Source organism: Frieseomelitta varia, unplaced genomic scaffold (genome assembly GCF_011392965.1).
Source record: "Frieseomelitta varia isolate USP_RPSP 00005682 unplaced genomic scaffold, Fvar_1.2 scaffold_285, whole genome shotgun sequence".
Lineage (NCBI taxonomy): Eukaryota > Metazoa > Arthropoda > Insecta > Hymenoptera > Apidae > Frieseomelitta > Frieseomelitta varia.
In genome coordinates, this window is record NW_025110018.1 from 1,486,430 (window position 1) to 1,502,311 (window position 15,882).

The 15,882-nt window shown below is 32.2% G+C and overlaps 5 protein-coding genes across 15 annotated transcripts; 2 read left to right on the plus strand and 3 right to left on the minus strand.

Annotated features, from left to right (window-relative positions):
- Positions 1-51: 51 nt before the first annotated feature.
- Positions 52-3,861, minus strand: LOC122529416 (mesoderm induction early response protein 1). Of its 9 annotated transcripts, XM_043655544.1 has the most exons (7): positions 3,232-3,861; positions 2,987-3,122; positions 1,687-2,745; positions 1,481-1,608; positions 968-1,242; positions 845-885; positions 635-769 (listed from the first exon to the last, which is right to left on the minus strand). In XM_043655544.1, coding segments are annotated over exons 1-6 (1,632 nt in total). In that variant the 5' UTR covers positions 3,234-3,861; the 3' UTR covers positions 635-769; positions 845-853. The 9 variants fall into 9 exon arrangements, with proteins under 9 accessions (XP_043511476.1, XP_043511474.1, XP_043511472.1 ...); XM_043655541.1 differs by lacking the exon at positions 845-885 and having other exon boundaries at positions 52-769; positions 3,232-3,860; XM_043655539.1 differs by having other exon boundaries at positions 52-769; positions 845-1,242; positions 3,232-3,860.
- A 185-nt stretch (positions 3,862-4,046) lies between these two features.
- On the plus strand, positions 4,047-7,237 carry LOC122529415 (carnitine O-palmitoyltransferase 2, mitochondrial). The gene is made up of 7 exons (XM_043655535.1): positions 4,047-4,429; positions 4,510-4,550; positions 4,639-5,197; positions 5,280-5,813; positions 5,875-6,364; positions 6,433-6,625; positions 6,715-7,237. The coding sequence occupies exons 1-7, from the start codon at positions 4,388-4,390 to the stop codon at positions 6,845-6,847; spliced, it is 1,992 nt and encodes a 663-aa protein (XP_043511470.1). The 5' UTR covers positions 4,047-4,387; the 3' UTR covers positions 6,848-7,237.
- Positions 7,238-7,536: 299 nt separating this feature from the next.
- On the minus strand, positions 7,537-8,830 carry LOC122529422 (V-type proton ATPase 21 kDa proteolipid subunit). 2 transcript variants are annotated; one of them, XM_043655558.1, is made up of 6 exons: positions 8,731-8,830; positions 8,541-8,635; positions 8,311-8,359; positions 8,130-8,213; positions 7,658-8,045; positions 7,537-7,589 (listed from the first exon to the last, which is right to left on the minus strand). In XM_043655558.1, exons 2-6 carry the CDS (start codon positions 8,599-8,601, stop codon positions 7,557-7,559), a joined length of 615 nt encoding a protein of 204 aa, XP_043511493.1. In that variant the 5' UTR covers positions 8,602-8,635; positions 8,731-8,830; the 3' UTR covers positions 7,537-7,556. The 2 variants fall into 2 exon arrangements, with proteins under 2 accessions (XP_043511493.1, XP_043511494.1); XM_043655559.1 differs by having other exon boundaries at positions 8,541-8,632; positions 8,731-8,749.
- Positions 8,831-9,170: 340 nt separating this feature from the next.
- Positions 9,171-11,846, plus strand: LOC122529414 (SET and MYND domain-containing protein 4-like). Of its 2 annotated transcripts, none has more exons than XM_043655533.1 (4): positions 9,171-9,284; positions 9,618-10,464; positions 10,599-11,235; positions 11,310-11,846. In XM_043655533.1, exons 1-4 carry the CDS (start codon positions 9,268-9,270, stop codon positions 11,819-11,821), a joined length of 2,013 nt encoding a protein of 670 aa, XP_043511468.1. In that variant the 5' UTR covers positions 9,171-9,267; the 3' UTR covers positions 11,822-11,846. The 2 variants fall into 2 exon arrangements, with proteins under 2 accessions (XP_043511468.1, XP_043511469.1); XM_043655534.1 differs by lacking the exon at positions 9,171-9,284 and adding an exon at positions 9,324-9,422.
- LOC122529413 (dynamin-1-like protein) lies at positions 11,705-15,880 on the minus strand. The gene is made up of 7 exons (XM_043655531.1): positions 15,313-15,880; positions 14,511-15,075; positions 14,176-14,423; positions 13,377-14,084; positions 12,794-13,109; positions 12,507-12,718; positions 11,705-12,434 (listed from the first exon to the last, which is right to left on the minus strand). Exons 1-7 carry the CDS (start codon positions 15,412-15,414, stop codon positions 12,378-12,380), a joined length of 2,208 nt encoding a protein of 735 aa, XP_043511466.1. The 5' UTR covers positions 15,415-15,880; the 3' UTR covers positions 11,705-12,377.
- Positions 15,881-15,882: the final 2 nt, after the last annotated feature.

Consider the following 15,882-nt stretch of genomic DNA (forward strand, 5'->3'; position numbering starts at 1 on the left):
TGTGCATCCTTGATAAAAATACAAAAAAGGGGGGAGGGGGTTAAGAATAAGTACATCGAATTTCATTTAATTTAACTATTTCACCATATCATCAAGATCTTATGTTTCGTCAAATTTATAAATCGCATTTTTGTACACTTAATAATACCAGGAATTAGACACGTGCTTAGAACAACGATACAATCAAGTGATCATTCATCATATTGATAACGCTTAATTAGTTATAGATCTGAAAATGCGGATCATTTTGACATTTTAAACTAATATCTCTTCGTAAAACTTGATCTACGGAAATAGTTGTCGGAAAGTAGAAAGCAGAAAATGGAAAAAGCTACAGTAATTCGTGTTCACGTGCCACTTATCCTATTTCAATTATTCTTTCCGGTTTACTTATTCTAGCTATTATTTTATTTCAATTTCGCGAGAAACATTTTCTTTGTTTTGTTTCCGCTACATAGATCGATAGTCATATTTATACGATACAGTATAAAAATATAATTCATGATATTAACGAATGTTATATGTTACGACGATAGTAATAACGCGAGTGTTAAATGTATCACATCGCACCAAGACATTTGACGTCTTCCAGGTTGAAAACCTGAAAGTTGTGTTCGACGCTAAGGGGGCAAATGAGGTAAGATGTTTTCCGGCGAGGGTGAATCGTGCACATCGTTGGCTCTCGACGTCACTCTCGAATGATAAAAACTGTTAGATGCGGCTGAGGTGATGGTAGAATTACTCGTAACTGTGCTTGTGACTCCAACGGCTGTAACCAACGGGACGGTGCTAGTTGTAGTGGCATTTATTGTAATTGTCGTTACAATGGAAGAGGTAGAGTGACCTCGAGATGTCAAGTTTGACCATGTATGTGGATTAGTGTAGCTAGAATCGGACGGTGAACAATCGGAATGATGACTCGATGTGGTACAATATATAGATGTAGACAACGTAGTTGAAATAGAACCTGAGGATGATACAATCACAGCGGTTGACACCGGTGGTGGTGGAGGTGGAGGAGGAGGTGGTGGCGGCGCTGGCGTTGGTCCATTCAAATCAGCTAAAGGATCAATTGCGGTACCATCCCAAGGTTCCGTCGGCTTTGTTTCGTCATTGTTTGGGGCATTAACGGTTGACCTTTGCCGTTTTGCATCACCATACAATAAGCAATGAACATTCGGTGAGCTGCTACGATCGCGAACACCCTCTTGTTCTTCCAGAAATCGGTCCATATAGTCCCTGCTTACGATTCAACGATCTTGTCATACTTCAAGTTTTCAATCGTAACATAAAAATGTAACAACAGAAACTATATGATTTTATTGAAACTTAATTTAATTCAGATTTATTTAATGAGATGAAAGAAGAAAAAAAAAAGAAATAAATATAGGATGCACGAAAATTGCAACAATTTGAATTGACAAGTACTTTATCTTTTAAATAAATAATATTCTAGTTTTAAAGCAGAGAAAATACTCACGTGATACCAGGATGCAAAGCGTATTTCTTCTTTTCTAACCGCGCCTTGTATGTAAATATATCGTGTCGCTCCGTTTTCTTCCAAAGATAATAAAATTGCACCAATTCCCCAACAGATCGCGTTCTAACCTGTTACGATGATCCTTATGTTATATACAACTGTTTCTTGCTATTGCGAAGTAGTTCGAGCTTGTACATGATGCATACCTTGTTCTTCTGTATAAGATGGAAATCTTTCCCGTAACTCCGTAGTCCCGATTCGAAATTATGACACTCTTCTTCCGACCAAAGACTAACTGCATCCGTTGGCGGCACGACGTTCATTCTTCGTCTTCTTAATGCCTCCTCAAGATTGTAGCCACATTGTAACAACAGATATAAAGCTTGCTCGTCGTCTCTAATATGAGACCCAGTAGGCAGAGAACCACCTTTTACCGCTGGTAACTGCGCCCGCTCCAAGAACTCTTCAGTTTCTTCTTCAGGTATGTGACTGGGATCCCATAACATTTTGTCCTCATTTTCATAAGGTAAAGCATCGTCGTAATGACAAAGACCTTCTGGTATGGCCGCTTGGTAATTAATACCAACCATGATTGTCTTCTTCCATTCCTCTTCATCTGGACTATAATCACAATCATCTTCTTCCTCTTCGCTTTGCGGCCGCGATACGCTTCGCAATAATCTTGATGTGCCACTACCGAGTGTGCCACCGCTAACTATTCCATCTTCTCCTCCATCAACCATTCCACTACTAACACTACCTTCTATGCCACCTGCTGTATTATCGTTTGTACAGCTGGCAAGTGCAGTTATACCAGCACAGTTAGCGGTAGTAGTTGAAGCTGTTCTTGTGTTTTCATTGTTACTACAACCGTCGATCATAGAACATTCTTCTCCTTCACCTTCTTCATCATCTTCATCATCATCATGAATTCGATGTCGTCTGCTACTGTCTCCAGTATCTACATTGCTAGTGCTGCTTCCTTTCATCGTTGATCCTGACACCAATGACGACGAGTCCTTTCCTTTCACCAACATCTCTGTATAAAATTGCTTAAGATCTGGCTCGTTACTAGTTCCATCCGCTTCATCGTCATCTTCATCATCATCAGCGTCGTTATCTCCCTTATCGGAATATTGTCCTTCAATCTCTGGGTCGCCGCTTCCCGATGGAATTAGCATTCGGTCTGAACTGTTTGAATTTTCCGTCGATGGATCCCCGTATCCATACATCGCAAGTAGGTCTTTTAGTGGCATATCACCTTCCTGAAAGGAGACAAGAACACAAATGATTACTATGTTACATATAACAAACCGACTAAACATACGAATCTCACTACGAGAACGCACTTTGAGTCCAAAGTGTTGTAGAAACTTATCATAATTGTAATTATTTATGGGCTTGATTTTTTCATTTCACAGGCTTGATCCTAGAATAGTTGGGATCAGAATCTTGTTACAAAATGAACATTGTTAAATATTTAACTCAGTCGCTTCGGAATTATACCTTTTGCAAGTTGGACAACTCGTTGTGAGAGTCTTCACTACCTTCTAAAGCTTCTTCTTCATCTAAAGTCCGTTCATCATCAAAATCATTTATCATCATTTCTGTAGCTGGACCCATATCATAATCTTGATCTGCCCTAAAATGTGAAGCACATAAAGATATATTTGTGTACTGTTTAAAATAACTGCTATCTACAGAGAGACACTGTAATTCACTGGTCTATTCACTGGTTTATCTATACTAACATGTTTATATTTGTTGCAGCAACCAAAGCAGAAACATATCACGCGGGTAATGTCAGGCTGTATCTAAAGTATACACTGAAGGGTATTTGCTGTTAGAATGATGGAAGAAGAATGTTCTTCAGCTACCTGCGTAGTAAATGTTTTCTGGTTTCAATCATTTGCTTGAACACTTTACTAGAGAATACTAGAACAATGCAATGTACAACTTGCAACGCGTATCTAACCTTAAATTCCTATGGTATTAGTGCTGATTTCACATTCACAACCACTTATTTTTTCGAACAAACAGTACAATGCATGCTAACTGTATTCTAGTCTGTTGTTTCTGACACTTAGTACTGTACTGAATTTCACTGCACTTCACTAAAAATCTTTGAATACAACGTACATATTCACAAAGAGTAGAAAATTCCTCGGCACAAAAGTTTTACAATCTAATGCAACATTTTTCTAAGGCACATTTTTACTCGAGCGTTAGAACTACCTCAAGCATATCAAGAAAAGTCGTAGAGAACCCAGACAGATTTTGAGAAAACAAACAGAAAAATGCACAATACATTATTTGTATTCATCGAATGTTCCATTACGCTTCTATACTGTTCTGAAAAGCGGGAAATAGCACAATTCATGAAACTCGTCGCGACGACCAATCATGAACACTTGCGATTATATTGAAAGTATTTTTCTATTGGTTGAGAAATATGTTTTCCTAAACGAATATCTTTGTGATGATTATTGTGCACGCACCTTGCGAAATTTTCGAAACTCATTAATTCTTAATATGTATTCAAACATGAGTCATATATATTTATCTATGTAATTAACAAAAAATGAAAACGATATATACATTATGCACAATGTGTATATATGTATATATATATGGGCATGTACAATGCACACACAAGTACACGTACAATGTATACTTTTCCTTTTAATTTTAAAGTACAGTATAAGTACAAATGCCACCTATGCACTTTGTGCATGAATGCCATCATTGTAAAATGATTTCTGTTATTTAAATTAATATCAATATAGCACAATATATTTTGTTTATTACAGTTTTATTTGTTATAATCGATAGATATATTTTTATAAAGTTTTATATTTTTATAGCGTGTACTGGCAAAAATAAAAGCTATAAAATAAATATAATACAATGTTGCCTTTTGTAAAACATAATTACCTCAAAAAGAGACTGGTAAGAAATTTGCAAACTCTATATTCTTAATATATTATATACAATAATCTCATGTTTATACTAATATATTTATATTTTAGACTAATCAGAGTAAAGTGCAATTATTATTACAAATAACAAGGTAAATAACACTTCAATATTATTATTATTCAGATATTATTAATATGTAAGATGTTGCATTCTCATGTACATGTATTTTTTTATTACAGAAGCATACATATAAAAGACAATGAAGAATATCAGTACATTGAAAGAAGTAAAACTCCAACAATGCATTTTCAACCATCTCTACCACGTTTACCTATTCCAAAATTGGAGGATACATGTAAAAGATATCTAAATGCACAAAGGCCACTGTTAACTAAAGAACAGTTGGAAAAGACTGCAACTTATGTTAATGAATTTCTAATCAAAGATGGTATTCAATTACATAAAGAATTAATTGAAAGAGATAGTAAAAATCGTTATACTAGCTACATTAGTGAACCTTGGTTTGATATGTATCTCCAAGATCGTAGACCTTTACCTATTAATTATAATCCTTTCCTAGTTCTTGAACCAGCATCAAATCCAGAACATAATATACAATTAGTAAAAGCTACAAATCTTATTGTGTCATCGTTACGATTTATGAAATCCTTAAAAGAGAATGTTTTACGACCAGAAATATTCTATTTAAAATCTGAAACAGCTCGAAATAATGCATTTCATGTTATTACAAGACTTCTACCTCCTCAGTTCAGTTGGTATGGTGCTTATTTGTTTAAGGTAAAATCACAATTTTAGCAAAAATTAAAAGATACTATTATTTTCTTATATTTCAAATAAAAAATTATTATTCTTATTTTAGGCCTTTCCATTAGATATGTCACAGTATCACAATCTATTCAATACAACGAGATTACCAGAATTAGGAAAAGATCAAATCTATGAAAATCCAATTGGCAAAAATATTATTGTCATGAGAAAAGGACACTTTTACTCTTTTAATGTAATAGATGAAAATGGTTATATTCATAAACCAAACGAAATAGCTAGTTGTTTAAAATCTATTTTAGAAGCCACCATATCAGTTAATGAAAATCCTATTGGTGTACTTACAACATCAGATCGTAACTTGTGGGCTAACACAAGAATACATTTATCACAAATTGGTAACCAAGAAATTCTGCAAAATATAGATTCTGCTCTATTTACAATGATATTAGACGATATAAATATTGGCACTGACTATAACAAGTTAATTAGAACATATCTCCATGCGGATGGAACAAATAGATGGTTTGATAAATCATTTTCTCTAATTGTTACAAAAGATGGATATGCTGGAATAAATTTTGAACATTCTTGGGGAGATGGAGTTGCTGTGCTAAGATTTCTTAAGGTAAACAGTTACAAATGAATTTTAACATTCAATTATAACGTTTTTTCTTATTCGCTTTAAGGATATAAAAAATGACATAACAGAACAGCCAAAATTCTGTGTTGATGATATTAAATATCTTCAAAAAGGAGCAGCAGAAGTCAAAAAGCTCAATTTTGTTATAGATAATAAAATACAAAATATTGTGAATACACAAAAAAAAGAATTTGAAAAATGGACCAGAGAGTTAGCTGTTGATCATTTGATATTTAATGAATTTGGTAAAAATAAGTGTAAAAAATTCGGTGTAAGCCCTGATGCCATTATGCAGTTAGCCTTCCAATTAGCTTTATATTATCAAAAAAGCTGTGTAGCACCGACATATGAATCTTGTAGTACAGCAGCATTTAAACATGGCCGAACAGAAACTCTAAGGTCATGCACAATGGAAACAAAAAAAGCATGTGAAGTTATGGCTCAAAATAATGAAAATTTATCTAAGGCTGAATTGAAAAAATTAATAATCAATTGTGGTGAAATTCACAATAAACTTTCTAAAGAAGCTGTTATGGGTAATTATGAAACATTTTTAAATTTAATAATAACACTGAAAATTTATTTCTAATATATTTCCTTACAGGTCAGGGATTTGATAGACATTTATTTGCATTAAAAAAAATTTGGGAACATTCGAATATTCCAAAACCAACTATTTTTGCGGATCCAGCATATGATAATATAAATAATAATATTTTATCTACATCAACTCTTTCAGATTCAGCTATATATGCTGGTGGTTTTGGACCAGCAGTAAAAAATGGATATGGAATCGCGTAAGATATATTTCTTCTTTATTATTTTTATAAATACGTTTAAATATTTTGTTTAATAATACGTTTAAAATAATTATTTTAATGTTTAGATATATGATTCAAGATGAAAAATTAGGAGCTATAATAACAAGTTACAAAACTAATTGTAACGTAAACGAATATGTAAAATGTTTGGAAAAGGCATTTACAAATATTTATTCTGTAATGACCTATGGGAAATGATAACATTATATAAGTGCAATCACTGTTCAATGAGTGTTATTATATCGAAGATAAAAAAACTCTAATATTGTTGATTATACACATAAGACTTGAATTTTTGTACAATTGTTACGTTGTATTATTATAAACATATAAAGAAGTACATTTTTTATATTATCTAATAAAAATAAATCAACTCATAAATAATATTATATACTGTATTTTGCACATATATTAATAAATGTGACACAGTGTTATATTTATCTAATAGAATATTTTGGTCAAAAAAATGTATATACACGTTTGAAAAAGGCATTGAGCGCTATAACGCACTCAAAACAATAAGCAAAGGACTGCATTACAGCAATAAACTTTACACTATTAGACATAGTTATCTATATACATGGTTGACAAAAATCTCTATTTAAGTTATTAAGTTATAACAATTATCCAAATTGAAACCACTCCATAACAAAGTTGCATTCAATTTCATTCAATTTGAAAATAAAATTCCAACCTTGTAAGATAAAAAAAGGTTTTTTATGCTAATTCAAAGAAAAAATTTATGCTTTTTAATATTTTTCCAATATTTTTTCTTCTCAATTGTCACTATTTCTTTTTTTAATATCTTTTTCTGTATTTATCTCCTTTTCAACCATCATTAAACATGGAATGAAATTGTGATTCTAAAAAATATTTTATGGGTTTTATTTTATAACGCTATTTAAACTTACACTTCATCTCCCATTTTTACTTTAGACGTCTAAAAATATGAACGAATTATTTAGCATTAAAAAATAACATTTTTAGTAAGTTACTATATAAACTTACCATATAAATGCCAACAATCAATCCAAACAATCCAATAGCAGAACCAAAGATTTCTACAATAAGAATTTTAACAAAAAGAGCAGAATTTGCTGCGTCAGAGAGGGCTGCACCAGAACCAACAATACCAACAGCTATACCGCAAAAGAGGTTAACAAGACCAACAGCTACACCAGCTCCAAACATTAAATAACCAGCTAAGCAATTTTGGCTGCGAACAGCTAGGTTTTCCTGGTTGAATTGCTCCAGCATTCCAGATAATACAATGGCAGTGATTAAACCATAAATAGCCACAGCTTCACAGAATATTACTGAGATTAAATTTTTTGTTTTGATTCTTGGAGCTTTTACACCACCTCCAATAATTGAAACTCCTGTTGTATGAATTCCCCTGAACATATAAAAATATATATGTAGATAATATATAAAAAAAAATAGTGCATTATACGTGTTTATAAAAAGAAGTAAAACTTACAGTGCAGCACCAACTACAGATAAAGCAACTGCAAGACCAATACCAAGAGTTGCCCACATATATGGGGATGTATTTTCTAAAAACCTAGTACAATTGTGTTGTAAAAATGTTTTAATAGATGTATCAAAGATAATTGTAATATTGAATAAAAAGCATATCTAATTTAAATATGCACACTTACCATGCGATACTGATTCGCTCTCCTTTTCCAGTAAGTACATGATATAATACTGCAACAAAGCATTATTTAAAAAATACAAGTCCTCCAAAGATAAAATGCAAAGAACAAAACTGAGTTTCTTGTTACTAATATTTGCAACAAATTTATCTCACTTTGAGCAGTTTATTTTTGTAATATTTGAAAAATTGCTATTGAAAAAATTGCCACTTAAATAGGTAAATATCAAATACCTAATACTAGAATAGTTGCAGAAGCAGTCCCCGCAAAAGTAGAACCCAAGATGTATCTCATCGTGCTGTTTTTAATTTCTTTGTTGCGTCTACTTCTTGAAATAAACACGAGAACGCCAACAAATGATTAACTTCAACTTCAAAATATATATTAACAACAGAGTGTTTCAGAAACACTTAAACTAAGTAAATTTCATATACAAATTAAGACGAAAGCGCTCACACCCGTTTTTATCATGTGACGTCTAGCACTCTTAGTCCTGGTGGTTACCTACACTAGTGACATCAGCTGTAAAAAGTAGTATTAAAAATCAATTTAGTTTAAATTTCAATTTCTAACAGGAAATTGATATATGTATAATTATTTGAAATCATTTCATGAGCATATACTTACTACATTATAAATTACTAAAAATATTAAAATCACATGTATTGTATTAATCTTTCTTTATTGTTACAAATTTAATTGTATTCATTTTATTTCGTCGTGGTATTGTATTACATATTGAAATTTCAAAAATTAGCAGTGACTCAATAAAATTATTCTTTACTTTTTACCGAGCTTAAATTTAAAATGCATCAATAGAAATCATTTACATGTCCTAGCGCGCAAGATCTAATTTTAGAATTCGTCACAGCTCATTCGTCTTCTTGACTTGCACCTGCAATAAACTTGCAAGCTCTAATGTAATGATAATTATACAATTTATCAATATTTTGCAAAATCATGTCTCTTACGAAAGGGTGAGCAATCAATTTTTCTTATAATCTATACATTTAGAAAGATATGCCCTATTTCGTTAGATCTACAAACATATAAATAAAACAGTTTTTATTTAATTTATTTCTGATAAAATACCACTAATAAAAGACAACATCACTGTAAGTATGTACATGTTTAAAATAATTGCTCGAACTATTTCAGTTTGGATTAACTTCCACTGGTAAATTTAGAAATCTAAATTAGCTGCGCGCATAATTGTTGAAATTACGCGACAATTATTAAATTTTACTATTATGTACAAATTAAATTTTACTATTATATACATACGTATAAATGATTGAAATTTTTCATAGGTACATCTCCTTTAGCGAATTTTTCAAGGTTGCTTACAACGCTGCAATTGTAGAACCATGTGCAAGTCGTCTCAAGGAATTGTCTGAAAAGGGAGATAGGGAAGGAATGATAAAGGTTCTCATAAACATACCGTGTATTGAAAGAGTAATGATAGTCGAGTCGTACAGGGGTAAGGATGATATTAAAGCGGCGGAACTTTACAAAAGAAGTGGAATGATAACTGAGGATGGAATTGTGCACGAGGAAACAAATAAAAGTAGTATTCTTACCGAAACACTGTTTAAAGCCAGTGTAACTAGTAGATTGTTTCTGAATGCGCTTCTAGATTGCGCAAAATACTGTTATAATTCGAAAGCTTTCGTAAAATGCTTGAAATATTGCGAATGCATGCTTGCACTTCCCGAAAACTTTTACGATAAAACTCCTGAATATAAGAACGATTTCTCGGAACGTAGAAAAGCATGTACCCAATTAGAGCGTGAATGCTATAAAAATATGAAGCTGTTATCTTCTCAGGACAAAAGACTGCGTAAAAAATGCAACAAAAGTCAAAATGTTTCCCCCGAAAATGCATTGACAAGAAATGCTTTGGTGGTACCGAGTGTTGATAGAAAACAGCATGCTACTCTTAAAAGTTGTTCCGATGCTATTGCTTTACAATTTGATGAAACACGAGGTCGACATCTCGTAGCTACAAGAAACATCAAGGCAGGATCTGTTCTTATCGTTGAAACACCATTTGCATTCAGTACGAAGAAGGAAGCACTTGATAGAAATTGTTTACACTGTCATATTACTCTTAAATCGAGTGACAGTGTTAAAATTCCTTGTTATTTTTGCCAAACAGTTAGTAACACAGACCACGATATCGATATCGTTTTTATTATCTTCGATCATTCTATTTTCTTGTACTTTCATATTCTATTGATATGATGTTAATATATTATTTTAAAAATATAAATAAACTTGTACTTCTACAGGTATCTTTCTGTACGGAAAAATGTCGCAGAGAAGCGTGGCAAATGTATCATCAATACGAATGTTTTATATTTGACGCTTTTTATGGAAATGATCTTGAAGAAATACATACTTCACATTTATTGCTAGCTTATAGAATGATAATTTCAGCCTTTTTATCTTCAAATACTAAGGAAATTAACAATCCGGAAAAAAGTAAAATTCCTTTTTTAAATGACAATTTTCTTCGAGATTACGCTGCAAATAAAAACAAAGAATACAGCGATCTAGGAATAAATCAAGCTTATTGTACTCACGATTATCGTACCATATTAAATTTAGAAACTCATTGTGCAGAGATGGAACCTAGCATAAATCTTGTTCGAGCTATAGAAGCTATATTTTTAGCAAAGTGTTTTACTTTTGTCTTGAGTAAAATGGACGTTATTTGCTTAAAAGAATCTTTCATCTTCTTGGCAGTGGCAATGTTGCACAACTTACAAGTTATTAATTGCAATGCTTATGAAATTGTAGAAAATATATATGATAAAAAAACGCATGCTTGGGAACCAAGGCATATAGGCGGAGCAATTTATCCTTCGGTTAGTCTTACAAACCACAGTTGTTATCCAAATGTAGTTCGCCATTCTTATCCATCAGGTAAAAAGCATGCTTTTAATTACTGATTCCTTATGTTTTATGAAATCTAAATAAACAAGAATAATTTTCGATAGGAATAGTTGCATTAAGAGCATTACGTTTTATCGGTAAGGATACCGAAATTCTTGATTGTTATGGACCGCACTGGCTTAGCGAGAGGCTTGAATCAAGGCTTGAATACTTGTGGAAAAAGTATCGTTTCGTATGTGCATGCGAAGCATGTGCACAAAATTGGCAATATCCGCTACCTGAAACTATGAATTTCAAATGCAAGGTGTGTTCAGAAATTATTGGTACAATCGCATTAAATGAAAAACATATGCAAAATATATCTAGTAAACGGTGTCGCAACTGTACCGAGAAAATTGATCTAAAAAAAATAAAGAATCAGTTTCAAAAGTCAGTTGAGAAAAGATTGAACGCTATTTCTAAAATGTATGACGGCCATTATGAACAGGCTCTTCCTCAGTTACTTGAGCATATACAGTTTATTGAGAAGTATCTCATCGCACCCAACATTGAAACTATTAAAACACAACAATGTATTATTCAGTGTTACAATCAGTTTGGTTGTACCTCTCAATAGTAATAAATCAACAAAAAAATATTAATATGTATATACGTATTATATACATACACACGTGGACACACACACACGACTCAGGACCTGTATCACAAGCATTCAAAAACAAGATTTTTTTACATTACATATCTTTTGTATTAGCTATTGCCATTTTTCAATTTTTTCATGTAGTGCAAAATGTTACAAAATATAACAAACTGCCCAGCATTCGTGATCGTTTTTTTATGTAAATTAGATATTTGCATAACTTTGGTAAGGCTTTTAAAGTCATGGCACGAGCACCATTGTTATAAGTGGTAATACATTGATCGTTTAATATCGATGATTACTACAAATGCACGTGTGATTGTATTTTATTCTATAAAATAAAACTAAAACAAAATGCATGTTAAAACCTTAAAAATAACTGTTGTAATTATAAAGACTACTTGCACGAAAAATACAATTTATATACAGTATTTAGAGGTACACATCATCTCGTCTGTCAGTTTATTTATGAAACCATCAAATTGTCTAAATTGAACTATAAACTGATCATGTAAATAATATATAAAATCAGTTACCACATGTGCGTTTCTCGAATTTCACTAATAATATGACCAGCTTGTGTTAGTGCCTGTAATAGAAAACAAATACAAACAGATCAAGAATTTATGTAGAAGAAAAAGTATTGTTTCTTTGTACATACCTTTAGCATATCTGCTGCTTCTTTGCGCCTAACAGCGACGTGTTCACTCTCATTTAAAAGAACTTCAGCGTGATCTGATTTGTATAAATGTGTTACGAGTTCACTTTGTAAATTATCCTTTACATAGTTGACTAGAAAATGCATGACAGCTTTGGGTACGCTATCTTGTATAGATTTTCGTACAATATAAAAGTATGATTTTATTAATCTTTCTGTAAAAAGAAAATGTATATAAATAAATAACATAAAATAATATTCCTTGAAAAAATATATATTTTTATCCATACCAATTACATCACAGTCTCGTTGTTCTCGTTCACTTAGTTTACGAGATGTTTGCACTGGTACTTCAGGCAGTAGATTTACAGGTTTTTGTTGCGGAGATGCTTTCTGTATTTCAATTACTGTATTTTGATTTGGGTGAGGAGAAGTACTGGTTTCACGATTCCTTACTGGAGAACCATCAACCGAACTGCTTTCAGTTCTTCCTTGAGGTATAAGATTATTTAATAACCAGTTACTTAACACCATTTGATGTCCTTGGTCCTTATTCTGCTCAGGAAAAGATGCCACTTCATCTTGATTATTGAGTGATTTTACATTCTGTTAGAAACATTACATGTATTTACTTATACAACACACAGAAAATGATTAAAAAAAATATTAATCTTTTGATTAAACATAAAATTATCAGTTACATTATTTATAAAGGTACGTGGTAAATTATTAAATAACAATTTAATAAATATTATAATAATGATGGTATATACAGTGGTTATATACAGTTATATATAGTTTTATAATTATACATTTAATTATTACATTTAGAATATGCTAACATTATTATAAATATTATCAACAATTACTTACAGTGTCATTTGAAACTACAGTATTTGATGTGGAATTTGCAGAAGGAAGTTTTCTGTTGTGTTTTACATGATCCACATTAGAGTTCTTTAATAAAGATGACACAAGAGCTGCATCCTTATGAAAATCTGGATGTTTAGTATTGATGTATGCTAATTCTATAGCAACTAAATTTTCCACCATGTGATTAGTAGGTGGAAGACGTCGACGTAGTAACTGCGTTACAACATCAACGATACGCTCGTGCAATTTTGGAAAACGTAACATTTCTTGTTGCACTTCAGTACCACAATGTTGAATAATTCTTTGCATTTCTTCGTGTACAAGTTCTACGCATCGTAACGATGGTTCTTCTAGTCTGCGAATTTGTCGCTTAACTAATAATTCAAAAGAAACTTCGGGTACAAATAGCGCAGGTCGTGGTCCAGTTGCATTTCGAATGGCCGTCAAAATATCCATTTTTGTCAGACCCGCCAGCGGGTGTATAGAATCTAGCGTTTTTCCAAATGTTTCATGAAATATATAACAAATTCGAGCGCCACCGCATAATTCAGTCGTTTCTATGTTTCTAGCTGTTCCTTCAATCGTGGAACAGTAACTACTTGCAAATTTCGTAATAATTTGGAGCAATGTTTGACTCTTGTCACAAACATCCTCACCATACGAATTAAGAAGAGTTTGAAATTGTGAAACCATGACATTTACTCTCGTCTGTTTTTAAAAAATATAAGTTCTACCAAATTATGTTTACTTTAGTTTTTTCTAACTATAGATTATTATCAAGTAAAATCCATGTTATTACCTTCAACTCTGGCAGACAGTCCCGAATATGGTGCATGAGTAAGCGATTCAATGTTTTAGCTAAATAAGGAGTTCCATTTCTGTTTGCCAAAGTAGGATATTTACGTTGCAGAAATGCAGCTTCATCCTTTAATGCATCTTGAATACTTTTATTATTCATTATATCCTGTTGGGAACGATTAACTACTCCAATAATTCCTAATTTTACAGGGATAACTCTTCCACATAATATATCTATAGCATCAGTTCCTAAAACGATATATACATATTTTATAAATCATAGTAAGTAAATAACAAACAATACTAATAATACTGTAACAATAACTATAGACTTACCAGCATCCATAAGATCCAGTTTAGTAACAACAGCTAATGTACGCCTTCCATCTGGATCAACATCTTTGCTAAGCTTTAAACTTTCACTTGTAGCCATATCAGTATTCGCAGTAACAACAGCTAATATAATAGAATTAGGATTACATATATACTTTAACACAAGCTGTCGTATTTGACTCTCAATATCTTCTGGTTGGTCGCCGACTGGTACCTTTGTGATACCAGGAAGATCTATCAGAGTTAAATTAACAACTGACGCCGAATATATCTTCAAATTAATTGGCTCTGGACAAATTCCTTTGTTAGATCCAGCCATACGCTCTGTTTCAGATTCTATCTCCCTACGGATTTCATTAAAATCTGTATAGACTTTGTTTTTCATATGTAAAAATGTGCCCCATTCATCTAGGTCTAATGTCCCACTTTCTGCATTTCGATGTTCGCGGTCATCTTTGGGTGCATAAACAAGTTGCAATATTAAGGGGCGTCTAGTAACTATACCAGTACCTCGTGGTAAAAAGGATCGACCAACTAGACTTTCAATTACAGATGACTTTCCAGAACTCTAAAAAAAACAAAATATTACGTTTAGTAAATATTTTCAACAATCATATATACATACATATGTATGTGTAATAAATATATATTTATTATTTGTAATGTAAACAATTAATTTAATAAATTTTGATCTATTCAGATTTACGTCTTTACATTTAGAAAGAAAAAAGGTTCAAATTAAGTGCTTTGTCAATTGCAAAGTAGCAATCATTTTTTTTATTATTCAAAAAATGTACTAACTGACCTGTGTACCAAGTACAACGATTTGAGGTAATTGTATAGCGTCAGAGCCAACGGTATTAAATACATCTTGTAATTTATTTATTACAGGTATTAAAGCTTCCATTGTAGAATAATCGTAAGATAAATCGATCGGGACAGTTACGCGGTACAAGCCGGTGCAAAATGTTCTTTTTTATTATATGTAAACCTGTAATCACGTACGTACACCAATAGCAATCAAATATTCTTACAGAACGTACAACTGCCCGCGAATGTCACTGTTATTGTTACACTATGTTCTTTTCAAGCAAACGTTATTTTTTTATCATCAAAACCACCGCGGTAATTTCTACACCTGCTGTTCCCAACCACCCATTCTTTGCTTCATGCTTATAATCTACACGCATCCTACGATACTCAACGTACTAACGTATACACATGCTCGAACTGTGTATTTGAAGTATCGTTTCTACTATACCGACGCGAACATTCTTCGTAGAAAGAATCGTTGCTTTTCAATAACAATTACACTCATGTAAAAAGTGTTCGCGCACTTTAACGAACACGTCACGATCGGTGATTATTCTCAAAA

Excerpts from the sequence above, each read along its gene's own strand:
- LOC122529416 (XM_043655537.1), bottom strand. Across the intron at positions 1,609-1,686 it reads ATCTTATACAGAAGAACAAG|GTTAGAACGCGATCTGTTGG; the intron begins GTATGCATCATG and ends TCATCGTAACAG. Across the intron at positions 1,243-1,480 it reads GCTTTGCATCCTGGTATCAC|CAGGGACTATATGGACCGAT; the intron begins GTGAGTATTTTC and ends TTGAATCGTAAG.
- LOC122529414 (XM_043655533.1), top strand. Across the intron at positions 10,465-10,598 it reads CTTGTTATTTTTGCCAAACA|GTATCTTTCTGTACGGAAAA; the intron begins GTTAGTAACACA and ends GTACTTCTACAG. Across the intron at positions 11,236-11,309 it reads TCGCCATTCTTATCCATCAG|GAATAGTTGCATTAAGAGCA; the intron begins GTAAAAAGCATG and ends AATTTTCGATAG.
- LOC122529422 (XM_043655558.1), bottom strand. The coding sequence starts at position 8,601 with ATGAGATACATCTTGGGTTCTACTTTTGCGGGGACTGCTTCTGCAACT. Across the intron at positions 8,360-8,540 it reads TGCAACTATTCTAGTATTAG|TATTATATCATGTACTTACT; the intron begins GTATTTGATATT and ends GCTTTGTTGCAG. Across the intron at positions 8,046-8,129 it reads TCTGTAGTTGGTGCTGCACT|GGGAATTCATACAACAGGAG; the intron begins GTAAGTTTTACT and ends TTATATGTTCAG.
- LOC122529413 (XM_043655531.1), bottom strand. The coding sequence starts at position 15,414 with ATGGAAGCTTTAATACCTGTAATAAATAAATTACAAGATGTATTTAAT. Across the intron at positions 12,719-12,793 it reads ACGAGACTGTGATGTAATTG|AAAGATTAATAAAATCATAC; the intron begins GTATGGATAAAA and ends TTCTTTTTACAG. Across the intron at positions 12,435-12,506 it reads AAGCAGCAGATATGCTAAAG|GCACTAACACAAGCTGGTCA; the intron begins GTATGTACAAAG and ends TTTCTATTACAG.
- LOC122529415 (XM_043655535.1), top strand. The coding sequence starts at position 4,388 with ATGTTGCCTTTTGTAAAACATAATTACCTCAAAAAGAGACTG. Across the intron at positions 5,198-5,279 it reads ATGGTGCTTATTTGTTTAAG|GCCTTTCCATTAGATATGTC; the intron begins GTAAAATCACAA and ends TTCTTATTTTAG. Across the intron at positions 5,814-5,874 it reads CTGTGCTAAGATTTCTTAAG|GATATAAAAAATGACATAAC; the intron begins GTAAACAGTTAC and ends ATTCGCTTTAAG.